The 27597-nt window shown below is 38.0% G+C and overlaps 3 protein-coding genes across 3 annotated transcripts; 2 read left to right on the top strand and 1 right to left on the bottom strand.

Moving 5' to 3' along the window:
* Positions 1–885: 885 nt before the first annotated feature.
* On the bottom strand, positions 886–5517 carry crtap (cartilage associated protein). The gene is made up of 7 exons (XM_032581357.1): positions 4880–5517; positions 4581–4730; positions 3146–3317; positions 2925–3053; positions 2699–2844; positions 1612–1695; positions 886–1173 (listed from the first exon to the last, which is right to left on the bottom strand). The coding sequence occupies exons 1-7, from the start codon at positions 5339–5341 to the stop codon at positions 1126–1128; spliced, it is 1191 nt and encodes a 396-aa protein (XP_032437248.1). The 5' UTR covers positions 5342–5517; the 3' UTR covers positions 886–1125.
* A 1241-nt stretch (positions 5518–6758) lies between these two features.
* On the top strand, positions 6759–19193 carry fkbp9 (FKBP prolyl isomerase 9). The gene is made up of 10 exons (XM_032581356.1): positions 6759–7109; positions 8440–8585; positions 11327–11516; positions 11610–11755; positions 12310–12499; positions 15507–15652; positions 15749–15938; positions 16718–16863; positions 17902–18065; positions 18166–19193. Exons 1-10 carry the CDS (start codon positions 6907–6909, stop codon positions 18340–18342), a joined length of 1698 nt encoding a protein of 565 aa, XP_032437247.1. The 5' UTR covers positions 6759–6906; the 3' UTR covers positions 18343–19193.
* A 2238-nt stretch (positions 19194–21431) lies between these two features.
* On the top strand, positions 21432–27051 carry dnal1 (dynein, axonemal, light chain 1). The gene is made up of 8 exons (XM_032579810.1): positions 21432–21513; positions 21928–21966; positions 22073–22182; positions 22825–22880; positions 22974–23029; positions 23182–23308; positions 23487–23627; positions 24682–27051. The coding sequence occupies exons 1-8, from the start codon at positions 21511–21513 to the stop codon at positions 24711–24713; spliced, it is 564 nt and encodes a 187-aa protein (XP_032435701.1). The 5' UTR covers positions 21432–21510; the 3' UTR covers positions 24714–27051.
* Positions 27052–27597: the final 546 nt, after the last annotated feature.

The following is a 27597-nucleotide window of genomic DNA, read 5'->3' as shown; positions in this document are numbered from 1 at the left end:
TAATTTAATTGTTGCTCTATAATATTCACAAACAAACCTCCAACACATTCACAAAAAGCTGGATTCATCCTGAGATTAAGTCTGAGGATTTTAGTTAGAGGTGACGGGGGCTGAAAATCAGATTTTTGTTTATTACGTATTATTTAGTTTGTCTGTCAGAAAAGATCCCAATAAATTACGCAAATGTTTGATCTTAAAATATTTTATAAATACTTTATTAAGGCACTGTAAATCATGTTAACTCTGCTTCCTGATGCCTGGCTTTCTGATAATCACGCCTGCATCTGCTCGTGACACAACAGGTGTGATCATTTGCAGTCAACTTTTTCTAATTAATCACAACTGATCAGTGCAATAAAAAAAAGGCACAGGGTTACGGGGTGAAATGTGGTCAGTGGTGAAAGAAAGGCAGTAAAAGAGACAGAAGAGAGTGAGAATGCAGACAGGCGCTAACACAGGGGGGATGTTCCCCAGTGGGTTTCTAACACCATTGTGAGACAAACTGCACAGAGACTCAATGTTCACATGTTAATAACCAACTCAGTGTTTTCTCTGAATGCCTCTGCTCAGCTCTTTATTACGTTCTCCACAGCTCTTTTGTGACTTTTTCCTTTTTAATTAAAGCTCAAGTGAAAAAAGAATCTCTGGACTGGAGCGGAGAATTAGTTCATTAATTAATCAACCAAGGTAATTATTTTAAGCATGGACACTAAAAATAATTCATCAGACTTTGTCTAAATATATTCTGGATTTCTTATTTCGATTTGAATGAGGATCTATTTGAGCTTTTTCTTCCTTTTAATAGACAAAGCAAAGAATATACCAAAGGAAATATCAACATCCTTACGCCTAACATCTAAACATGGAAGCGATGGAAGAAAAAAACTCCGGAAACTTAGTTTATTGTCATAAAAAAATAACACCATTCACAGTATTGAATGAATTCAGAAGATGGTAAAATTGGATATTTGCTACACAAAATTACAAATTACAAACACAACTAGTGCTTTAGAGGTGGAGGTAAAACCAAAATATTAAATAAAAAGATGCAGTATTCAAATAAATACAGACTGTTGGAGTGTTTAGTCATTTCTAATTGAGCATTTTGGAGTGTTTCCATGTGTGCTATTGGTCCTCGTCCAGAAACTCGTCTATAAACTCCACCACTTCTCCCTGTGAACACAAATACAGCAGATCAAATTAAAAGGTTATGTTTCATTTCAAACCAGAAACTCTCATATATTTTATTGCTAAGGAGATTAATGTCTAGGACTGAATTTGACTTACAACATAAAACATATAAAATTTACACTTATTGAGATTCTTCAAAGTACCACAAGTTAGATTAGGGTCATGCTGCCCTCACATGTCTGTCGGTGGCATTGCAGCCTGGTGAACCATGTGACCTGACTCAATTATCCAATTTCTTCTTATAACACTTTGATGAAAACTATGAGAGAAACCAACAACCTAGTCCTACATGTTTACATTTTATTAAGCATATTTAATATGAAATACATATAATGTTCCTTTTATTTGTCCCCAAATGTCCAGAAACGAGGGATCCCGTAATGCACAAACACCCACAAATATGTAAGCACAGACACACACCTCATCATCGCTCACAAGGCGTTGCTTCGCAAACTCCAACATCTGCAGCTGCAGGGTGGTTTGATTGTAGTATCGCACTGCCTCCTGCAGCACACACAGAGAAACAAATATGTTCACAAAACCACTGAGAAGGACTTTTAAAAAAATTTCAGTTGCTTAAAATCATATATTTTTATTTTTCAAACAGTCACAAGAAACTCCACATACTATATAGCTAAAAGATTTTTTTTAAATGTGTTATTATGCAAATTTACAGTTTATTTACTACTAAACCTTGTAAGTATAGTTATAAGTCATAAATAAATAGTAAAACTTATCCTTGCATAAAATATAGTTATTAAATATCACTGTAGAATATTAACCCAAAACTGAATTTTTGATCAGATATGTCACCTTTAGCTTCATATTAACGCCATTTGAATTAGCTCAAACAATGTAATGATGGATTATTCATAACTTTAAAAAGACGGGTAAAAATAAACTTTAAAATATTATTTTTGTAATTTCACCTTTTCCTGGAAAACTCAAATAAAAAACTCAAACTGGAAAATAATTTTCTTTATTTGCTTCCATTTTTAATGTACAATTCAAATTATATGCTAGATTGCCTTCCAGCTCTTTTTGTATAAATAGTTGAGATATTTGAATAAGAGTAGGTAATTTATACATAAAGTATGCAAACTATAACATTTATTTATTTTTAGTTTCTTTACTGTTAGACTGTTCAAATAGTTTGTGTTTGATTAGTTTGGGCAACCTCCTTCACTAACATTGTGTCAACAAACCATTTCTTTGTAAGTCTAGAATTTTTTATCCACATGTGAGCAACAGACAAGAGGGTTTTCTTTTGCTTTAAAAAAAAGTTTCTAGAACCGTCAAACTCAAACCAGAAAATAATTTTCCAAATCCTAACAAAGGCCTAACTTTTCACATAAATAGGAGAAAGGTTCTCCATGCAAAAACAAAAAAATAGTAGAAATTTTTTCACATTTTATTCTTTTTTTTCTGCTTGTGAACATTTCAGATGCAAGCATAGATTTTACATGTGGAATAAAATGTGGAATAAAAGAAAAGGGATGTTACTCACTACTCTGGGGAGGAAGTCCTCCTCCGTCAGCTCCCACTTGTTTCTGTGGTACTTGTAGTAGGCCACGTTGTTGTTCATGACCTCATCGTTGGGGTCAAACAGAACGTAGCTGGTTGCACACGGCACCGCGTTCTTCAGGTCATTCACTGAGGAAAACAAGAAAATTATCAGCTGCAGGGATTAATTCTCGTAAATGCTGTAAACCCTGGATGCTGGTTCTGCTCACATTTATAATAGGCAAACTGCAGGTAGTGATACATCGTCGCCACGAACTTGTCAACGACGAAGCCTCCGACGACGGGTGTCAGGTCACTTTCGCACATCACTTTTCTCTCAAGGACTTCAGTGTAGTGATCTAAAAAAAACCCCAAAAAACAAATTCATATTTAAGGTGGTGACGTCTAAATGTGTTCAGAAACCAGCTCTGACAGACTAAGATGAACCAACCAGCTATGGAGGCGTAGAAATCTTTAAACTCTTTGACGTGTCTCGGACCCTCGGACGCAGCCAGGCACTCGTCGTAGACCTTGAAGAAGTCCCTCAGTGCCAGCTCCATGTCTGACACCGATGTCCGGAAGTTATCACCGTTATACGCCTTCACGGAGCGCACAAATAAAGTCTGGGTAAAAACAAAACACATAGTCATGATGCAATGCTGCTGCATTATTTACACGTATTTCATGCATTCATGAGTCCCTTCGTTGCTTCTAAGGAGTAAAATTAAACGAAGCCTCCACTGAGCTGTGTATTTAGCAGGCTATTGAAGCTCACAACACCAGGGAGGCCCATTTGGCCTGAAAACCACAGGCTGCAAACCCACAGAGCCAGTAATAGGACTCGTGGGTTTGGGCTGGACGCACCTCCAGCGATCAGGCGGCTTCGTGTTTAAACAGCCTTTCTGTTTAATAGTTATGCTCCAAATGACTGACATTCAATACCAGAAAATGCAGTTACTTGTTCAACTCATTTGTCTGGTTCAAGAGGTATACATTTATTTTTATGTCTGTGATTTAGTCTCTTTCACTCTTATTAGTAAAGTTAAAAGCCCTAAACGAAGCCATTTTTTTTTATTGAAGTAGCATAATCTCACACTGAAATGCTAAATATTGAAATTACATTTCAGTTTATTTATTCAGTGAGGATAACAAAGAATCTATATAGATAAATAATCCCTTTTAATAACAAATACCACACCCTTCATATTTTCTCTAAAATTAATGTACTTGTACTATTTTATTATTTATACTTTACTTTTTAAGTGAGTAACCATGAGTAACCTCATGTTTTCTAACGAAATAGTGGGAAATGCTCTCTTAATCATTTCTTTGTTGCATCTAGTGCTTTAAGCGATACTGTCCCACTGCATAACAGAGCCACTGCCATGCTTCACCATTAATGGCTGATTTGTTTTCATGTGATCTTAAAAGATAAACTAAATTCCCAAATTTAGCATTAAGATTTGATTTTCTCTGTTAATACAAGTCTGCAACGCAATCTTGTAACAGTTTTTGAAACATTTAAAAATAATATAACATTCAGGTCTTTGTTAAACTTATTGATCTATGAATGATGTCAATTTTGGTGGCTGTGTTCTGACTAAGAAAACCATTAATTATTAACTAATAATTAACTAATTATAAGGTCTCTATTTTTCAAGAGACCTTATAAATTATGCCAAACACATCCCAGTACTTTGCTTCACCCTCCTTATTTGTTACTAGATTAAAGCAGTTTTGTTGTTTTTTAACGACATTTGATGAGCATATAATACCAATCACTTTCACACAACTAATTTAGAAACATACACCAAATGCTAAAATTTAAAAATAAAAAAAAATCAGGCTAACAATGCCAGCTGTCGGGACTGTGAGCATGCATGCACCTCATAGGATTTGGTCTCCAGATCTTTTAGATGCTCTTCAGCTCCCGGTAGACTCTTGTAATAAGCCATGTTCTTCTGCATCATCTCATCATTCGGGTGTTTCAGCAGAAAGGTGTGAGCAGCAGACACAGCTTTGACCAGGTTGTCAGACTGTAACACAAAGATGAAAATAAAGCAAGAAAAGATATACAGTATTTCATGATTGTGTGTGTGTGTGTTTTTTTTTTTTTTTTTTAAGGCAAATAAATCTGGCAATACAAAGACAGCTTAACAGTAAACTAGTCACAAGTCAGTCTTACTTTAAAGTAGGCATACTGCAGGTATTTGTAGGGCTCTCTCCGGTCAAACTCATCGATGGTGTCTCTGCTGGGCAAGCTCTGTCTGAAAGCTGGCAGCCCCTGCTTGCAGCGCTTCAGGCACTGCGCCCTCTTCATCACATTCCCGAACGCCCGCAGCTCCGGAAAGTCCGCAAACTTCTGCTCGTCGTCCAGCCGCACGGAGCTGCAGTTCAGGTTGCAGAAGGCCTCGCTGTCCCGCAGCAGGCGGTAGAGGCGCAGCGACACCTCCAGGTACTCCACCGTTTCCTGCCACTTCTCCGCCGTGTACTGGTCCAGCCCGTACTTGTAGGCGGACTCCAGGGGCATCAGCTCGTGCCTGGGGAAGCTCCTGAAGCTGTACTTTTCGTACTGGGAGTTCACCGCCGAGATGAAAAAGGCGAGCAAACACAGAGAGAAGAGGTGGGAAGGTGTGGAGGGAGCCATTTTTGAATAAACAAAAAAAAAAAATAACAAAAAAAAGGAGAAAAGTTTGAGCTGGCAGAGGTTATTCAGGAGTGATTCTAGGACCGCCTTACGTTCCTCCACGTATCCGGACAAAGCTTGAAACCTCCTCAGGGCGCAGGGAAGGATCAGCAGGGTCCAGCAAGGGGGGCTGCCAAGTATGGCAAGCTGTTTGTGTAAATAATCCGCATCCTTCCAGAAAGTATCAGGTTTCAGTTCCTACTCTCCGATCACTTTAAAATATGGGGTTTTGTTATTTTTTTTATTATTTTAATCACAAACTTTAAAAAAGTAATAATAATAATAATAATCAAACTTCATTTGGGTTTCATGGGAATATGAATGATCAATGCTTGTGTTGATCATTAAATTCACACAGCAAGGCCAAGTTTTCAATGTGACATGCAACTTCTTTGAGCTGGAAGACCGTAGATTCTGAATCGTGGGAGGAGTCAACCATTTGAGTCATATGTTAGACTCCGCCCACATTTAATCCAGCCCCAAACTACACATGGCAGACAGGAGTAATCAAGGATATGGAATATTTTCACTAACGGCTTGCCATACCCCGAGCTGCTCCTCCCATGAAATCACAGTTAAAATCACCGCTGATTTGTGTTCTCGTAAAACTACAAGTTAAAACATGATAAACTGAACCTTTTTTTTTTTTTGCATAGTATTGTGAGGTTCTCTTTAAAAGGGAAGCTAATAACAATTTATTACACTTTTAAAAGCTGAAGGGTAAAATCCACACAAAAAATTTTTTTGTAAGGAAAAAGTTGTACTTTTTGACGTTTTAACCAGGCTTCTCCCTCTTACTTCTAATTGAACCCCTGGTGAGAGTGTCCCTCCCACTCCCACTGCCACGTTGGAACATTCCTGGCTTTGTCTGCATAAGAACCCCTCTGCCCCCCACTCCCCCACCCCCCCCAAAAAAGGATTCAAAGTAAAAGAATCCACACGACCTGCTCATTGTCTCAACCTCAGCATAATTAAGAGGCACGGCCACAAACATTTTTGGCTATGTGAGGCAGAGGCCGTGCCTCTCTGTGTGTGGAGACCCCTACGGCACCACGTTGACGTGTCTGTGCAGCTTCACTGCGCAGGAGCAATACGTGGAGCCCAAGCTATCCCACTCGGTCCCCACAGGGTCAAGGTCGCCCAGAAGAGTTGAAGACTTGCAGGAAATGATCTATTTGATTTCAAATTAAGAGCAGAGTCACCGGGCTGAAAACTGATTGTACACGTGTGTGAAGATCACACACACACACGGTTCTTGTGTTCGACTTTAATCTATTTGCGTGTAGTGCGTCAAAGTTTGAATTTCAGTGTTCAGTTGAGGAATTAATGTTCTAATCATAACCGGAAGTGTTGCGCGTGTTCAACAAATTGACTCTGCCTGCGCTGGTACCAGGGGCAGGACTTCTTCCCAAGTCAGAGTAGAGGAAGCCAAAGTACATGGGGAGCAGGTAGCAGCCGCTGTGCACAGATTACAGGGCTTCACCACACTTATTTGCAATCTTAGGAAAGTTTAGTGGAGGGGGAAAATGATCGAGTGTGCGCTGGGAATGTTGTCTCTGTCGCTCCTAGTGACGTTCGCCGCCTGCAACGCGCCTCCGGTCCCGTTAGACGACATCCTTATAGAAAAAACCTTCGTGCCAGAGCAATGCGTCCGCGCAGTCAAAGTTGGGGACTTCGTCCGGTACCACTACATTGGCATGTTTCCTGACGGGAAGAAGTTCGACTCAAGGTGGGTTTTACTTGATTAGCAAGAGTCTCGTTCAAGCTGCGTGCAACGTAGATGAGCGACACAGTGCAAACGGCGTGCGTGATGCGTAAAAGTGCGCGTTTTGGTTCGTCCCGGTGAGCCACGCAGGCAGAGTGGGCTTGAATGAGTAGTCCAGAGGCTCCAAAGCATTTTGAAAAGTCCTAGTGCAAGTTCTAGTGGCTATGTGGTTTTAATCACATAGCCATTGCAAACTTTTCCACGTTTTGTCACATTACAACCATAAACTTCAGGGTACTCCATTGGGAGTTCACGATGGACCAACACAAAGTTGTCCGTAATTGTGAAGTGGAAGAGAAATTGTAATTTTTTTCCTCACTATTCTGGACCGATAAATTTTTATGAAAAACGCGGAGTACTTTTTTCAACCTCCTTTACTCTGACACCTTTAAAGAAAAGTCTGCCATTGTATAATTTAACATCAGTGTAAAACCAACTGTTCTGTGAAAGCTTTAGATGTTTGCTAGGAAACATTAGTGAACAATCAGGATCTTGAAGATAAATATCCCAAGCATTGGAAATCTCTTTCTATTCAGTGGTTCAAATAAAACTGAAAAGAAAATGCTGCAAGTGGAAATATTTAAAAATATATCGCTCTCCACCAAGCAGCAAGAGGAAACTGTAGGGATCCATAACACTTGTGCACTCCCAAAATTTGAACCGTTGAGGACGAATTGGAAAGAATGGTTTTGTTTTTGTAAAAAAAATCCACAAGTATGTTGAAGTAGGTCCTCTGGGCAAATGAGACCATAATTGAACTTTTGGACCAACTTGCAAAACCCTATGGGTGTCAGTAAACTTACAGCCTGAGGAAATCCTCTCTGTGGTGAAAGATGGTGGGAAGAACTGATGGACATATAGAGGATCAATCCTGTAAGAAAACCTGTCAGACTGCAAAAGACTTCAGAATGGGGCGGGGAAACAGGAAACCAGAACCAGGGGCCAGAAAAACTCACATATATCAGAAGAAATTTCTAGTACAGGTTTCCAGATTATACATAATTGTTCTGCAGATTCCCATATCAGGTTATATTGACTCTAAAATATTGACTTTTTTTTTATAGAAATATTCTCCTCAATCCTCAATTTAGGGTTCCTACGATCCTCTGTCTGTATCGTTAGACACAGCAAACAGCTAAGATGCTAAAATATGAATATTTTTAGCACCTTTAATGACTATCTTTTTTTAAATTTAGGTTTTTACTCGTTTCAAAAGGTTTTAACTCCTCCTAATTTGAGTTTTAAACATGAAATACATTGTAGTGTTTCTAACCTGGGTGTGTTTTTGTTTCAGCTACGATCGCGGCAGCACCTACAACGTGTTTGTTGGCAAAAAGCAGCTGATAGATGGGATGGACAAAGCCCTGGTGGGAATGTGTGTCAACGAGAGGAGCCTGGTCAAGATCCCTCCTCACCTCGCCTATGGAAAACAAGGATACGGTATGAGTAGCTTTACAGATTTCTTCTCATTTTGCTTATGAAACCCAATTTTTATATCAGATAAAGATAGCTTAGTTGAAAAAAAAAAAGCATCTTATTTGAATAACCAAGCTATCCAAACTATAGTGGTCCTTTGCGAGAAAGTAATTCCCATTTAGACCTTATAAGTGCAGGGTTATTGTTCATAAATGGTCTATTTAAAGTCATCCCTCAGTTGAAGTTAAGTCCCTACTGAATAGACAACTCCTAAATCTAAATGGTTTTCTTTCTGAACCATTTGGAGGTGGGCTCGATGGTGCACCTTACCCAAGTATTCTTCAGTTTAAGATCACAAAAGGTTGTTCTAATTTATGGTTTCAATATTTACACCTAGCCATCCTAGGCATATACTATATATACTGTATTCCTCTTCATCACACTGTCAACATGTTTGACTCTCAATATGATATTCTTTTTATGAACGGTGTTGCTTTTCTCCCAGATGTGTCCAGATGCACAGCTTAAAAGAAAAAGTTCCATGTTGTCTCATGAGTCTTAGCCATCACCAAGATGTTTTGTCATCCATGGTGTTTGCCTTAGAAATCTCTCGATCTCTCTTTCTTATTGTTAAATCACAAACATTGAGACTGCATGTCTCTCTGGTCACAACTGAGACCAGAGAGACATGCAGAGCTTTAGATGTCATTCTGGTTTTGTCCATGCGCTCTTGGGGAACGTCTGGTTTGGGCACAACTCCCTGAAAGCTTCACCATTGCTCCATGTTTTCCCAATTTGTGGAAAGTGGCTCTCACTGTGGTTTGCTGGAATCCTCTGAAATAACTGCATAACCCTTTAGAGACTGATAGATGTCAATAATTCTTTATTGAAATAATTTAGCCTTCTTTATTTTGTGAGACAGGTTGTTGATTTTGCAGTATTCAGGCCGGTGTGTAGTCACTGAATCTGAACTCAGATTTCCAGACTTTGCAATAATAAATGAATGATTACTTTTATTGCTTAGAGCCAGATTGGCTTTGATGGCATTTCTCCCTTAACGATTGAAATTGTCATTTGAACACTGATTTTTATTCTCCCCCGGAAATTATAAATACACAATGTTGGTCCAACTCATCTGGAGCTGGATCATACAATCTGAAGCTGATACTGTTGATTTAGATGATCTTAGAGCAAACAGGAAGTTGATATTTCCTGAACGTCCATGCAGAGTGATGTCACAAGTCATCACAGAGCAGAAAGCTGCATAGTGCCAGAGTTGTGGCTTTCAGGATCATGTAGACGACCTCTACGGATCACTCTGTGTCTTTGTGACCTTTCTTGCTTACAATTGCAATAATAAAGGAATGCTTACACGTGGAGCCTGCTTTGTCATTTGCGTGCTGGCATCAAGGGCTTAGATAATAAGAGAGGAAAATACGGGGGGCATGTGTGGGCTTGTTAGACCTGGGGCCGTGTCCTCCCCAGTCTGTTACTGGGAGACAAAGGGGAGGAAAAAACAGAGAGAGTTCAGAAATAAGAGGCGACACGGACCGCAAACTCACCAGCAAAGGTTTAACGAGTGTGACGTCAGACATAATTCATTAAACTGCAGAGGAGAGATAAAGCATCAGCTCTGTAATTCATTTAGGAAAACAACCCTCTCAGGTTTTCCAAACAAATTACCAGCCATGTTTCTTCCCACACCTGTGCCATACAAATTATTATTGTTCATTGTTCTCCTGAGTGGCTGAGAAATCGTGCTGGATTCTTTCCTCAGGTGGCAGATTAAAGTTTTAGCACTTCTTGGGGTTGAAGTCTTTTCTTGATCCTGCACACAGAGGAATGAGGGCCGACATTCTTGAAGTGTCTTTGACTTATTTTAAGCAATCAGAGACCTTTTCATTAGTTTTTCTTATTTATAGGAAAAGGCTATAGTGGCAGACAAGAAATGGACAGAGAGAAAAGACAAGTCTTGGTGTTGAAAATTGAACATCAGATGAGTGCTTCAAGGACTAGTGGCCCCTCTAAACACACAAAGGCTTGCTATTTAATTTGAGTTTTTTTGTCTTGCATTTGTAGGAGTCATGTCTGCTTACAATATGAGGTGAAAATGATCCACTGAGGGTTGTTAAAGTGGGGGTTATTACGTAAAATCGATTTTTGTTCAGCTTTAAATGATGTTACAATGTTATTCCTTCATAAAAAAAACCATACCTGGAGTGTTTCTTTAATTCTTCTAAACATGTTTGAGAAATCCTTTAATCTCAGCTCCTCCAGACTAGCGGCAGCAGCAATGGGCAAACATTTGATAGAATGACTGAGCTAATTATACAAACTACTTCTCAGTCCAACAATCCTAAGAACGTCTGTAAACGGCATAATGGAGGAGCAATTGGCACAGACATTTTTTAAGTTATTTTGGATATACGGCATATGTAACAACTGAAGATAATATAGTTACTTGATTGTGCCATAAAATGGCAATATGTGTCTGGAAAATACATAATATCACGCCTTTAAAAAAAATAATAAAGTTGGAGCATCATGCTTAAAAGAACAACTCATAGCTGTTTATTTTACAATTAGAGTTCCTCTAGTTATAGCTACAGGCACAAATATATATTTTTACTTGCTGCATGAACTAAGTTAAATTAGAAAACAAAGCAGGCAGTGAAAGACAAGTAAACACCTGCACTGATGTGTGAAACCAGTCTGACGGAGTTTTTGTATTGAATACCAATAACCGGCTCTGTTCTCCTCTTCAGGTGATCTCATCCCTCCGGACGCCATCCTCCATTTTGATGTTCTGCTGCTGGATGTGTGGAACCCTGACGACGGCGTCCAGATCAACACCTACCACACTCCTCCTACCTGCTCCAGAAAGGTGGAGGTTTCTGACTTTGTGCGCTATCACTACAACGGCACGCTACTGGACGGGACACTCTTTGACTCCAGGTTTGGCCTCCATGCTCACTTGTTTTTGATTATTTTTAAACAATTCACACAAATATGAAGATGTGACTTTATGTTCTTCTCTTTATGTCACAGCCACACTCGCATGCGTACTTATGACACATATGTTGGGATCGGGTGGCTCATCGCCGGCATGGACCAGGGACTTCTGGGAATGTGCATCGGAGAGCGGCGCATCGTCACGATGCCTCCGTCACTCGGCTACGGAGAGAACGGAGACGGTCAGTGTTCTTGACTTTTAGCCTTTTTTTCTCCACGTTTGCAAGTTTCTAAGACTTGAAAGCCTCAAACACAAACTAATATGGATTATTGTAACACTAATCAAAAACACTGCAGACACATTTAAAATGTTGCAAGAATAAATCTTATATTTCTCTAATTCCAATTAATTGCAGATTTACATCTGTAATTAATTCAAACATTTCCATAGCACAGAGCAATGCTGCCATCATGAGGCCTTCCTTACACATTAAATATTTAATGCCACATTTTTCACATCTAGCTCCAACCCAAGTTATCCCAGCAGAACAAATTCTTACACATAGACACAATACGTAAATAAACAAATTAATAATAAAAACACATTAATATAATTAGTAAAAGTTGTTGTGTTATGTGTTTGCTTGTTTATTCATATTTTTATAGCATAAAAATAACTGGTGGTGAGTTGTTGGGGGTTTTTTAACACAAGCATTTCTCCATTCTGGAAAGTTCAGCAGAGTCAATAACAATACTTGTGTGTTTTATTTTTTGTTGTTGTCATTTCCCCCCTCAGGTAGCGACATCCCAGGACAGGCGTCTCTGGTGTTCGATGTGGTCCTGTTGGACCTTCATAACCCCAGAGACGGAGTCACGGTCACTAATCAAATCGTTCCCGAGTCCTGCATGAGGAAGACGGAGCAGGGGGACTTTGTGCGCTATCACTACAACGGCAGCCTCCTGGATGGGACGTTTTTTGATTCCAGGTTTGTATGTTTCCCGTCTTCTTCCGGGTTTACTGCCGCCACAGTTTAATATGTGCTGTTCCTCTAAAGGCCTCATGGTGGCAGCATTGCTCTTTGCTTTGGAAATGTTTGAAGTTTAGGATGAAACGAAACTTAAAAGTTAGTTTAATTACACAACACTGAATGTCTTCATTTCTTGTTGCTCTTCCTGTATGGCTTATTTTATATAAGAAGTGCTGTCTAAACTCATAGATGAGATCAAACTGGTTTTATTTTTTAAGCTAAAGATTTAAAACTTTTATTGTCTTTTTGCACATCTGTGTCCCTACTCCAAACAAACTCAAAATATTTTACAGATTCTAAGAACTTTTCTCCTGAGAGTCTCCTGAGTTTCTGGTCATAAACCCTGACCCGTGCAACAGAAAGTTTATTATTACACTTCATCATCTTTGCATTACTTTTTGCTTGGGTACGTTTATTCTCCACCTGCCCAAATTGAATATTTATTGTTTATATGCTTCTTCAAAGCAATCTGTGTTTGTGCAACCACTGCTGGTCGCCCACAACCCTGTGGTTAGAGCATGTTGCATAAAGAGGTGTGTGTAACAAAGGAAACGGTCTGTAATCTGTCTATGGAGACACTTCCCTGCAGAAGCAGCAACTCCTGTTTTGTTCTGACTGGGTAAAGAGTTATCTCTTTTTCACTTGCATTGTTGTGGAAAGAGTGGCTAAAATACAAAGGTTAAATTATCACACAAAACAAGAGAATCTCCTCAACTTGGCGCATCTGTTTCCTTCTGGCCAGAATAAGCAACCACTTATTGGTTGGTTTTTCAAAACTGTTAGATATTCAAAGTGCTGAGTGAAATTAATCTTGTGGACTTTTGCACCTCGTTCAATATGGTAGAGTGATAGCTGTCTCAAAAAGTACTTACAGGATGTATTCTTACTGAGATTCCTTGTAGTGTCCGCTCTGACCTGCTGTGTGTTTTTCCTAAAAAAAAATTTAAAAAATCAAATCTGGACAAAATTTCAACTTGGCAAGATGATTGAGCTGGCCTTCATAAATGCAGGTTGTGGGTCAAACGTACGTACTTATTTCTGTAAGATGTTTATTATTAATGACTAGGCTGGAAATCATGACCTCTGACCTGAAGCTGTCTTATACACATCTCAGACGCCGAGGTGGCGCAAAAACAATTCCAGGAAGTCAACCAAAAATAACATTTCTTGGAACAAGGTGCAAGGTTTAGGTCAAACGGAAAATTAGACAGAACATCATGACATTGTTCAAACCGCAACTCCACATATATACAGAGTAGATAACGGACGTGTGGTTTCCAATAATCGCCTTGCTCGCTTCACACCCCGAGAGTTCAACAGCTTAATCAGAGCAGGTGCGAATACTATTTCATCTTTATCAGCAGTTAGGTGTCCATACAGAAAGGAGGCTGTTGAAGGGAAATGAGCTGCCCTCACAGACAGAATGACTTGTGGGTTGACTCTTCCCCTCAACGGAGCAAAAGGTGAGCAGAAGCTCTGAGCAGCTGCTCAACTTCAAGAAACACGCATGATAAATGAAAGAACAATTTAAAAGAAAGAAATAACAGTATGAATAATTATTTCATTTGTCAATAGAGACAGTGACTTTTTCACTCCCACTGAAGGAGGCCTGCAACGGTGACCCTTTGAGAATCAGAAACGGCTCTGCTACACCAGAGCCTGTGTCTTGGATATATTAATGTTTCCCCTTTAATGACTCCGCTACTGTTGCTGAAAACTACAATGCCTGTTTTGTCTTGGATGAGCCCCACACCTCATCTGTTTCTTTCTTTATAAAACAAAATAAAAATTAAGTTAAAAAAAAAAAAAGTACTTAAAGAGATTCTTTTGCATGTTCTAGAAAAAAAATGGAGAGTGGAGTTAAAAAAAAAAACAAGCAAAAAGCAGAAGCTACAAGTCTGAAGTGAGGCAAACCTGGATTACCTTGTTCACTAATTATCCCTAATAAACTGTTGAGCCCTTCTGTCAGGTTTAAACACCTATTGAGACAGATTAAACAAACACAAGAAAGACAAGAGAGTTAGATTCTTTTGTACTCGTGAGGAGAACAGCCAGAGATGTTTTCAGTCACACATCTCTTCCGTTCTGAAAACATATGTGTCCGTTCTCCCTTTTTATTGCTGTTAGGATCCCTGTTACAGAGAGCATCTCAAAGGGGCGGGGAAAACACTTCAATCACATAATTGCAACGCAAATGCTAGTCACTAACAAAACACATGGTATCTACACACTAGATTATTCTGTTCCAGACGCAGGATAACACAGAGCAAGTCGTACGTCTTCATGGCGACAGTTTTATAGCATCTAACAGGTCAAGGATGCAGAGGTTTCTGCTGAGCGATAACCTGTTGAAAACAGTTGTCTCTGCTCTTCCTCAGAGAGGCCTTCTGAGAAAGGAATCAAAGTAATTCAACAACACAGAAACATTCTTTATGCTAAGATGAAACAAATAAAGGCATATAAGACAAGAACATTATAAAGGCACATGAAACAACAAATATTTGATAATAATATATACAATTTACCTAACACCTTCATTTAAAAGCTCTAAATATGCTGAAATCATGACTTCTTAATTCAACTAGTTGCTCTAAAATTTTAATTAGAGTAATCAAAGTAAAGAGATCTAAATGCATATGCCTCACGTACATATCTGCAACAACACTTGAAAGCTCTACATCATTTTCCCTCCGTTTCACAGACTATGCTATACTTTGAGTCGTTCTATCATATAGAACAACAATAAAATATACCAAGATTTGTAGCTGTAATGTGACAAAATGTGAGTATTTCTGGAAGACGCTGTACTGGTGAATTCATCCTTATTTATTTATTTATTTTAATTAAGGCAAGATAATTTCCACCTTTATTGCATATACAAAGACCCATAAATGTGAGAAGTGATTATGATGAGAACATCTTGTTTTTATTTGCGCTCACAATGGCGGCATTATCTGTTTACCAGTTATTCCCGTAATCACACCTATGACACGTATGTGGGTCGAGGGTACGTCATTGCCGGCATGGACGAGGGTCTCATTGGAGTTTGCACTGGTGAGAGACGAACCATCACCATTCCACCACACCTCGCCTATGGAGAGGAGGGCACAGGTGTGTGTTGAAAATATTCTCCTTTTTTTTGTGCGTTTCTTATTTGCTTCATGTCGTATTAAACTCTTTTCTAACTTAATGACACTTTTCCGTCAGGCTCCAAGATCCCCGGTTCAGCTGTGCTCGTATTTGACGTTCACATGATCGACTTTCACAACCCGTCAGATCACACCGAGGTGACGGTCACCTACAAGCCAGAAGAATGTGATAAGCAGACAAAGAAGGGAGACTTCATCAAATATCACTACAACGGCACCCTGCTGGATGGGACGCCTATCGACTCCACGTATGTAAACCTGTTGAGGTTTTTCTGAAAACTTGTAAGGAAACCTAAATTTACTACCGAAGTACTTTATGCATGTGTTTAAATAAGTGCTTACTGTGATGTGCTTTATGTAAAGAAAGAATCCGCGCTCACTTTGCTAAACTCTATTTGCCTGAGCCTATGGCTACTGGAGCTCAGGATAACCTAGGAAGCCAGTCTAACTGTAAACTTTATTAAAAAGTAATAGTGTTAAAAGAGAGGTTTTAAGCCCAGTCTTGAAAGTAGACAGGGTGTCTGCCTCATGGACTACAACTGGGAGCTGGTGCCACAAGGGAGGAGCCTGGAGCCTAAAAAAATCTGCTCCCCCATTCTACTTTTAGAAACTTTAGGAACCAGGAGTAAACCTGCAGTCTGAGAGCAAAGTGCTCTGTTAGGAACATAAGAAACAATCATATTTCTGATGTATGATGGAGCTTGGTTATTAAGGGCTTTTAATATGAGACAGAAAATGTTAAATTCTGTTCATGCAGCCAATGAAGAGATGCTAAAACAGAACAAACATTATCTCTCCTTTTAAGAGGCACCAAACGCATCAAAAGTTTAAGTTTAGTATTAATCGTCATTATGGAAAGAGGGTTGTAATAGAAGAAAGAAGCAAAATCACACAAAAAAAACATATAGTTATATTATAGACAGATCATTTAGAGGATAAGAAAATCCAGTGTGTTTCCACATATGCAAATTATGACTCAAAATGCAGATCCTTCACAATCGTTTTTTTTTTATCTGCTCTGTTTCAGGCACAGTTATGGAAAGACATACAACATTGTCCTGGGGGCAAACCAGGTGGTGCCGGGCATGGAGAACGGGCTGATGGACATGTGTGTGGGAGAGAAAAGACGTCTTCTCATACCCCCTCACCTCGCATATGGAGAGAGAGGAGTCAGTAAGTGTTGCGAAAAATCATCCAAATATTCCTGCACCAGTCAGTTTAATACTATAAACTGACAACTTTGGAAATGTGAACTTCTGTACAACATCTTTTTATTCTGTTGACAAAATTTTTTATTAATCGGTTATCAGATGCTCATAAAACAAGAATAAACTCTCTTAATTGTCTGTCTTTTAACTTTAAAACCCTGAGCATTCAAAATATCAAATATTAAAGCCAACAGGAAAAAAAGAAAAGCAGGCCTCACTTCAGTCAGAGTACATCTCTAAAAGAAAAATAAATCTTTCTGTTGCCCTTTTAGGTAAAAGTAATATTAGAAAGTAATTTTAAAATGACTAGTGTTTAAGAGTACATATTCTTTAGACATTTATCTTATTTGAATGTGTTTTATTTTCAGATTCCTGTTATCTACATAAATAAACTAGATTGAATTTAGCTCAAATAAAGTCTGAGCTTGTAAGAAAGTTTACCCATCAATTCATGCAAGCAGAGGAAGGCAGTGAATTAGACAAAGGTGGAAGAAAAGGGGCAAACACGCTAGATAACTTGTCTAACCTCAGAGTGAATTTTCAGTATTTATTCTCCTGATTCATCAGCATCTAATAGGTCGATCTCTTCAGCTACTCATCCATGGTGCTGTGTCGCTGTAGCTCAGAATAGAAAATATAAATTTTAATGGTCAAACTTCCAGTTGTCACCTATCTTAATGTGCTTCCACACTGTAGAACAATTCTGCCTTCACATACTTTGCCGAACTTTTGGAAGTAATTTTGTGATGAGATGCTCTGTCCACCATGTTTGCTTTGAAATAGTAGTGTAAAAAGAGCCGCATCTGTTTGGAGGAAAGCAGCTGTGTTGAAAGGGGAAAAGATTCTAAAAACTTGTGTCAACTAAAAATATTGACGGTGATTGATTTTTATTTTACATCTAGTCAATTGCATGATTAGACTACAGCCCCATTGAGGTTGAGTTTTCTGTTAAATGAGCTTGTTTGTGTGTCAGATTAGATTCTGATAATGTTGTGTTTTGCAGCTGACCAGGTTCCAGGGAGCGCAGTGATGCTGTTCGATGTTGAGTTGGTTGAGATAGAGGACGGACTTCCTGAGGGCTACATGTTTATCTGGAATGACGAAGTTCCCCCAGGCCTTTTTGCTGAGATGGACAAGGACAAAAATGGAGAGGTGGAGCCCTCTGAGGTACCGAAAATGTATACTTTATAGGTTTTAGGATTAACTTCTTCTTTGCCATCTGTTTCTTTTGGGGGGTTTTTTAACACATCCCTCCTCGTCTCTGCAGTTCACCGACTACATCATGCAGCAGGTGAACGAAGGCAAAGGCCGCCTGGCCCCTGGCTTCGATGCTTATCGCATTATAGACAACATGTTCTCTAACCAAGACCGCAACGGAGATGGAAAGATAACGGAAGAAGAGTTCAAACTCAAAGCGGATGAAGCGGCCCATGACGAGCTATGATGGGACTGAACGGAGAGTAGATCCGGGCGTTGGGTGAAAGGTCTGGACGTCGGGAGGTGGCGCGAACTTTAAAGTTTGTGGGTTGTGGGGTAGAGTGGAATAAAACTGCATTGAGTAGAAACTCTGTCTTCAGAGATTTAGATTTTTTTTATTTGAGGACTGAAATGATGTCCAACAAGAATAATCACCAAAATGAGAATGAAGAACAAGAGGATTTGGCTATATAGAAGATTAAGAACAAAAGCATGTTGAAAAGTTTGACTTAAGGACTAAATGACTTTGTTACCTCCTTTTTTATTTTCGTACTTCATTTGTGCTGAAAATAAAACGGTTCTGAATAGGAGCGCATCCTCATACTGTAATTCTCTCTGAACATTCATCACTCCTTCAACTTTCAGACTTTTTCAGTTGAGTGAATTTTTTTTATTCTCCATAAGTGTTATGCTTGCTCCAGAAGCAATGAGTTGGCCAAGATTTGTCTATAATATGACAAAATGTGTTTTGTTTTGTGGTTTACAGCTAAAATTTTCCCCAAAATTTGTGTTTTCTGCTGTTGAAAATCCTCCACGTGACACTGGAAGATCTGATGTCCTTACATGTTGTTATGGGTTTAAACTCCATTCGTTTGTTTTGGCCAATAGTTGCTTCTGTTTTTTACTAAATGTCATTTTCTGTAGGTTTTATTTTGTAAAAGCGTGCGCGTGTATGCGTGTGTGTGTGTGTGAGAGCGAGAAAGAGAGGGCGATAGTGAGGGGGTGTGAAATGGGTGATAGTCGTGTGTGTTTGATCCAGGAGAAGAATTTGCCAACTGTGTCAGCTCTGTTCAATAAATGATCTGACTTTAACAACTACTTGCTCATATCGTCTCCCTGTTTTCTGCTTGAACATGTTAATTTGTAAATGTTGCAACGTATTAGCTAATGCATTTGCATTATTTACAGCTTTTAAGTTTTGTTTAGCATTCAATACTGTAAAAACAAAAGTGATTTCTTTGATCACACTTCCCTGAATACACTTCCACTGCATGATAAGCGACTCCTTATCAAAGCAGGAATAAAACCCAGATAGAAGTTCAAACGGTACGAAACTTGTAGGGTCCATCTGGCTGTTTCTTCTTTTATCTAGGTTGCAACAGACATTGTAAATACAACCCCCTCTTTCAACAGAGAGGATAGGTCTCTTGAGAAAACAGGAATTTCAGTTTGTTCTCAGACAGTGTCTTAACTTTTGGTGTGGCTATTATTTTAGGTGTTCATACCTCAAAATGTGTAAAAGGACCTCCTCTTGTGACGTTTTATGTTTTTATTGTTACTATATGCTTCTTGCTATAGTAACAATATATTTCTTATTTCTAGTGAAAGAGCCTTCGAACAACTAAGATCGAATTAATTAAACCCACAAAGTAACGAGTTAGCACAGACGTAGACAATAGATTAAAAAGCTGCCTGCTTTCCACCTCCAATTCCCCAATCAAAGAGTTGTTTATCACTATATAACTCCTAAGTAACATCAGGAAAAGAGGATTGATTTGAGGGAAAAGAAAGGCTGTGAACATGTGAGATAAGCAGGACTGACATTTTTTTGTAGTTGTTCGGTGAATCATTACGGGCCTGTAATGATTAAAGGAAAAGAAGAAGGTGAAAGTGGAGGAAACCACCATTCATAAGAACCCTGAGTCTAAACCATGGTTTTTTACCAAACCACTGCAATAAAACCTATTGATTTTGTGTTTATAAAAATTGTGTGTAACTAAAAAGATTGCATCCTTTTCTGGTCGCACATGAGTAGACGCAATGCTGGTGTGAAACAAACAGAGAAGGTCCTTGTGCAAGTTGAAATCTATTCTACAATTTATGGTAAACTGATAAATATTTACTCTTTCTAAATGAGCACACTGACCAAAGTATCGCAGCTACTGCAGAGTTCACCAGAACAAGAATGTGATATTGAAGAATGTGCAACTGTTTATTTGAAATTCCGCTTTATGTGTGACGCACATTACCACAGTCCTTATCACTGCTTTCTCCAGCTTTCCTTAAATTTAATTTCATTTCATTTAACCCTCCTGTTAATTTGCGGGTCAAACTGACTGAGGTTTACTTTTTTTTTTAAATAGTTGGAAGTATTTTTTTGCACAAAACTTTTCCTATTTGTCTTAATAGGCACACTCTACATATAAATGGAAAATTGTTTATTTTACACATTCGTGCCACCCCCTGTGTCTACATATTACATAGATACTGTACGGTTCAATTTGACCCGGCAGTCAATTTGAAGGGTAAAATAGGTCCAAAAATGTCCAATTCTATTTGTTTCCTTGCAACTATGACACATATTGAAAACTGCAAGAAAGCAGGTGTTCATACTATGTTTGACAGGAACATTTTCTGTTCCTGTGGGCAAACTCCACCCACACTGAGTGGACACTCAGCAGAAGTGTGGGAAAACATAAAAACTCTCTGCATGACTCATTTGTCTTGATTTTAATCAGTGGGTCAATCTGACCCAAAACATAATATGTGTCTCAAGTTCAATTATAAAGATCACCCATTGAAAAAAAAAAATCAAAATGTAATATAAAACAAATTACAAAATATCAATTTCAAGGATAATTATTGTTTTGTGTGTGTGTGTGTGGGGCGGGGGGGTTTCAGTGGACATAAAAAAACTCATTTTTTTTTATGTCCAAATGAGTAAATGAGTAAGTTGTCATCATTGATCCTTTATTTGTGAAAAAGAAACAACAACAAAAAACGTCATTGCACAAATATTGATTGAAATGGTTAGTATTGGAGTTAATAATCAGGTACAAAAATGTTTTGGAGGATTTTTTAAACACTCCCCGGGTCAAATTGACCCCGGAACATTATTGCTGTACTTCAGAAACGAACATAAGAGGAGGGTTAATTTAATTTAATTTCCTTTTAAAATATATTTCATTTATTAATAATTATTATTTTATTTTATTTTTTGCTAAATTGTTTATTTATACTAACAAGTTATTTCTTTACTTATCTACTGTGTGTAGATAAAAAATAAATAAAATAAAATAAAAAAATGCTCCAAAAATTTTGAAGTGAACACAGTGCGCAGGCGCAGCTTGTGGGTGCCATAGTAACCAGAGCCTACTGGCAGCTGTTAGCCCTCAAGCAGACATCAGCGGTCAACATGGTAAGTCCCTGTAGTTTCAGCTTATTTTACTCGCTGTTTGGTTATTTATTACTGTTAATACGTGTTACCATAGAGACGGTCATGCAGCCTCTTCCAGCTGATGCACACCGGTTTGGCTGTAAAACTACATTTAGGAGAAGCTGATAGCTGGCTAACATCAGTTCAATAAAGGCTGGTTTATTGTGTGTGTTTAGTTTACTGAACGACGTCAAATACAATTTTCTGTTGTGTGTCGGGATGAACAACCGGCATTAATAATGGTTGTGATCCAGCATGTTTAAAATGTTGGGGTTTAGATATAAGTGTTTATATTGTGACGTTGCTAGCTGGCCCTGGTTACCTTTTCCTATTCTAGTCTATCATCATTTAATAACAGCCTCGCCTACTGTATAATGTTTAATGTCATGTCTGCAGGCCAAGGCAACCACCTTGAAAGAAGCTTTAAACAAATGGGTAAGTGGGGGACAGAGCCTAGCAAAAGAAACACAACAAATGTTGTACTTGTTTTAGGTGGACATGTGTTGATTGAATTGCTGTTTTGAATATTTTGTGTATGCAGGAAGAGAAGAACGGGGAGAAAGCAAATGAGGCTAAAGAAGTTAAACTGTACGGTCTGATTCCCCCTATAGAGAAGATGGATAACTCTCTCAATGCATTGGGCCTCTGCGAGTAAGTCTTGTTTTTATGGAGCATCTGGTACTCCATAAAAGTACGAGATACTTTTACGGAGTAAAAAGTATCCTGGCTTGACAGAAAGACTACAGCAGCCTGTTTAGAAATATTTCCAGCCATAAATACAAAGACATCGTTTTTGTGAGAAACTACATAAGGTTAGTCTATTTGGAAAAGTGTGTGCAGTCTGTGCAGGAAGCCAGAGTAAATAATAACCAAAAATTGTCTTGTTACATCCGTGTTGCTTGCAAATTGAAAACACATTTTTGTTCTCTATGCTTTAAATTTTCGTGGACATGCGTGATACAGTCAAATTATATTGTTATACTCAAGGTTATTGTAAAAACGGTGAAGCTCCCACCATGCCTGTCCAGGACTGTATCGATCTGCTGCATGTGCTCACTCACACTTCCAATAGGATGATTTTACTTAGTTGATTACTATTAATTTCTTTTACAGCAGCACAATTTGAACAGCTATTTAATTCAGTTTTATCAATCCCCAAAACGATAGTAAGTGCGTTTATTGACTTGAGTGCACTATGACATGTGAAACAAAATACTCTTTGACGGTGAATCAGATATTATTGAGTTCATCCTTCACATACCTTAATATTTTTTTGTCCCATGCTCTGCTTAGGAAGCTGTCTCTGGCCACAAACGCTATTGAGAAAATAGCCAATCTCAACGCCCTCAGTGAGTACTACCTGCTAGATTCAGTTAACTCAGAGGCGCTGTTCTGTCCAACAAATGAAAACTTGAGCTAATTTATTGTTTATGTCATTTTAGAGAACTTGAAGATACTTTCATTAAGCAGAAATAACATAAAAAGTCTTGTAGGGTTGGTAAGTTACTTACAATCCTGAATTAATACTAAATAAGTAAATTTTCTGGTGTCATAAAGTTTGTGTCTTTTATTTTTCTCCCAGCAGAATATTTTTGGTTTCACCAGCAACTGAGCTTGTTTTGTTCATTTTCTTAACGTGTGCATTTGCAGGAGAGTGTTGGAGACACTTTGGTGGAGTTATGGATTTCCTATAATTTAGTAGACAAACTGAAAGGCATCAGCTCCTTGCATAAACTGAAAGTCCTCTACATGTCCAACAACCTTGTTAAAGAATGGGGTATGCTGCACTCATCAAGACTGATTTTTTTTTTTTTACATTACCAAAACTTTCTGTGTCGGTCTCTTTAGGTAATTGGCCTTAATCCATGTTAGTGAAATTATTATTTGAGGGATTTCCTTTTAAACTCACCGTATGCATTCAGTGTTAAATGTGTTGCTTTCTCTCTGTTATGTAGCAGAGTTTGTGAGGCTTGCTGACCTGCCCAGCTTGGTGGATCTGGTTTTTAATGGAAACCCGCTGCAGGAGAAACATGCCACGGAGGGAAGCTGGATGGACGAAGCCTCCAAAAGGCTTCCTAATCTAAAGAAACTAGACGGTGAGATTAACGAGCTTGCATGTTTCTGAAATTATTTTAAAAGCTATGCCACATACATTTCCGTATTTTCAATTGTTCATTACTCATTATAGAAGTTATCATTGTCCTAACAGTTAGAACAAAAGTCATCTTTAGCTTCATCATCTACTTACTACAATGATTATATAATAAAGAATAATATTTGAAGTGCCAACCAGAACACAACCTTATATACATGAGCACTTTCCCCTCATTGATTTATATATTTTACTTAAGCGATTTCAACACTTAGGAAGATATAGGCTGCTTATTTTGACAGTAACCAACGCAGCGAAACACTCAGACAGCATGATGCTGCCACCGCTGTGCCTCACATTTGGGATTATGTTAGCAGGCATCATGAATAGTTGTCAGTCGTCTTCAAAGTGCTGGTGTGGGGTTGCTTTGAGGTAAAAGGATCTGCAGACACGGCTTCAGATGAACAGCGAAGGATATTATTTTAAACTTCAGCCCATATCACGACATCTGACTCAAGAGGAACCTCGGCTGAATCATAGAACTGTTTCTATGAGAGACAGCTCATGCTTGTAAACTTCCCTCTTTTACTTCTGAATCTCACAATGGACATGATGACGAAACACTTCCGTTTTAGTTTCATCAGGCCATGGTGAAACTAAGATGTTCCCAAATTTATTTATTTTTTCACACAGTGCATTTACTGCCTCCAATATGGTGTTTTATGTTGCTTTTGAATAAATGGATTAAGTGACATTTCAGTCTATGTTGGCAAAGAGAACAATGAACCAGCATCTTTACAATGTCTTGTTTTTGGGTTTTTTTGTGGAGTAAATGTGCACATTACACACCAAAACACACAGAATCTTTTCCCTGAATAGAGTGATTGTGTTTCTACTTTTAAATTAACTGTTTGAACAGATGAAAATTGTACCTGAGGTTTAACCAGATTTGTGGGCATTACACAGCGAACAAAAAAAGTTGTTTGTCTTTTTATAACACGTATCTAAACACGTGGTTTCAACTGTATGTGATCAGCCACTTTCTCTTTTTATTCCAGGAATTCCCATCATCAAGGAGGTGGACGAATAAGATGAAACAAGCAAAAAAAAAAAAAGAAAAAAAAGACAAAAACTATTGTCTTTCCCTTTTTTATGTTGTGCATATTTTATAATGGTGCTTTCAATTAAAAAACATATTGAACAAAGTTGATGACTGCTGTTCAACAAGCACAGAATTTCTCAAATCTCCTTTAATTTATTATCAGTCATTGCCAAATCTCAGATATTTCTCAAAACTTGCATGTGTATTCACATGGACAGCATTTCTTTTAATGTGATTTATAGCGTCGATTTTATTTTATTTTTTATCAGACTGTTAAATAAAAAAAGATGCTTTCTGACTAAAGCTCAGCTTGGTGGACCAAAACTGTTTGGTTGGTTGAATACATTCTCTAAAGTGTCCTTCATTTTACTTAAGAACTTAAGTACAGAGTAAACACATACTAAAGAGGAAAATCAATTTCTAGGTTCAGTTATGAAGCACTTGAAAATGTTTTCCGTCATTATATCAAAAATGTAAAAACTTTTACTTGTTCGTTCTGATTAAGGAGATGCGAGTGGGTTGATTTCTCTTCTGGACATTTATTAGATGGGTCAGTGTGATGAGAAGATTGCATGGTGGTCATTTAAGACTGAATAATATACTTGAGAGATGCAGGGAGGAGAGACTGTGGTTCTAATTTTGTGCTTCCCAGGAATATCGGTGCTCTATACCAGCATTATCTATTGACTGACCTTGACTGCCGACTGCAGCTGCACAATGTGTCCACAAACTATGATAAATCTCTGCAGCGCCCTGAGCTGTTGAGCATTGCCGATAAGAATACATGTCCTTATATGGCATATGAGGGGCCTCTGTTTGGAGTTAAAAAAAATGTCTGCCTCAACAAGTAGCACAGTTTATACCGTTTTATCAAATAAGAAATTTGTAAAAAAAGATATAAAGCAGATAGAAAATACAGTATTTTGCCTTTAAAAACAGTTTGCTTTTGTTTGAAGAGAAGGGAACCATATTTGGGATTAATGCAGAGCCAAAAATAGCAGAATCAATATTAACATGACCAAACTAAACAGTTTGAAGTGCTGTTTTAAAACATTTGTTCTGCTTATCAGGATTTTTTATTTTTATTTTTTTTACTGTGGTCTGTTTCATTGTGTCACTTACAAAAAAATAAGTTCAGTGTGTGTTGCATGCCTTTTACTTCCACCTTTTGAGGTAAAAGGCTCTGCAGACACGGCTTATGGTGTATAATATGTTGTATACTAATACTAATTTGTGAAATCATTTATTTCTTTTTTTTTTAGACATTGATGTTCAGAAATGAGTCATGAAGCAGGCACAATTATAGAATAATCAGTAAACTTTAGGTTGTGCTTCCCATTACTTTAACTAATAAGTGAATACTTTGAATAAAAGTGGTGAAAGATCACAGGGGAGAACAGGAGGAAGATATATCAGATAAAACTCCTTTAACCCCAACCCTTAAGGTCTGTTAAAAAATCAATAAGCCAGCAAACTAAATTATGGCTATTGAGAAAGCTGGTTGACTGTTTGTCATGTATGCCTGCATTTCTTGTTTCACAATGTCAGTCAAGAATCAAGTGATCTGCAGAGTAGGGGCTCCTCAAATTGAATTGCTTTTAGCTTTCAGAGTAAATATTGTAGCGCTCCATGTATGTAAATGTGATGGTCATGTGCTTCACAGTCATGTGTGTGTTGTTTGTCAGTAAAAGAAAAAGCTTTGTTCTCTCTCAGGATATAACTGCGACATATAAAGGTGCCCCACTCCACCATTGGGTCCAGGATTTAAAGTGTTATCAAAAAAAAAAAAGGCTTCTAGCCATAGTCAAAACCCTGCCTCTTCCTTGGATAAGTAAGCATGACCTTGTAAAGTGCCTCACGATTTATTTACTGACTTGCTGCTAAAGCAAAAAAGGTATGTCTCCTAAAAGTTTTTTTTTTGTTTTGCTAAGACTTCTTGATTAGGCTAAACTCTATGAACGAGACAAGGGATGAAAACATGTCAATCCACCATTTACAAAGTGCAGACACCAAAAACTATTTATTCAAGAAAACTGAAAATTGCATGCATTATAGTAGAATAAAGTCAGAAAGATGGTATGATTTCTTCTTGTCAGATGTCTGAGAAACCCCCCCCCAGAATTTAAGCAGTAAAGAGTGCTATGCTAAACATGTAAAAGGTTATTTACACATTAAGAATTGGGCATGTGGCTTTGACATGAAAATGTCTTATTATCACAGAGATTTGTGTGTTTTTGCAGTTTGACATTTCTTTTCCGATCACGGATACTCCCTGTTCGAGTTATGAACACTACAGTGATTATAATAAATCTCATATTAAAAGTAACCATATTTTCGTCATTGTTTTTCTTATGAATCCGTTAGAGTATAAAATGTAATCAGAAATGAATAAGGTAACTTGATCTGTTGGGAATGTTGGCATGAATATTGCTTGTTTATACCATCTTGTTGTCAGTTTACTTTCGTATAAATAACCAAATCTTTTTGGTTAAGTCGTTTTAATTCTGGAATAGTCACATGTCCAATATTTCACTGCTAACTTTGTCTAAAAACTTTGCTACTCTAGCCACAATGTTGTATTTAATCACAAGGAAACTGATGAGCCTTTTTGTTTTTTTAAAGTGTAATGTCAATTGTTACATAACACCTGATCATACTCGACCACTTAACATGTATATTATCTTATGTTAGATATTCAGGAGAATGGCAGTGCTAGAACGGTGATGCTGTTGAAGAAAAGTGAAGAGACTGAAGAAGCTCTGGTGAGGTCTTCAATTAGTTCATTGAAATTTAATTTTTAAATAAACTAAGCTATTTTATTATGAAAACAGCAGGTCAGGGGCGACTTAGGAGAGCCAAGTGGAGCTTCAGG

This window comes from Xiphophorus hellerii, chromosome 13 (genome assembly GCF_003331165.1).
Source record: "Xiphophorus hellerii strain 12219 chromosome 13, Xiphophorus_hellerii-4.1, whole genome shotgun sequence".
In the NCBI taxonomy this organism is placed as follows: domain Eukaryota; kingdom Metazoa; phylum Chordata; class Actinopteri; order Cyprinodontiformes; family Poeciliidae; genus Xiphophorus; species Xiphophorus hellerii.
This window is presented reverse-complemented; position numbering and strand designations above follow the sequence as displayed.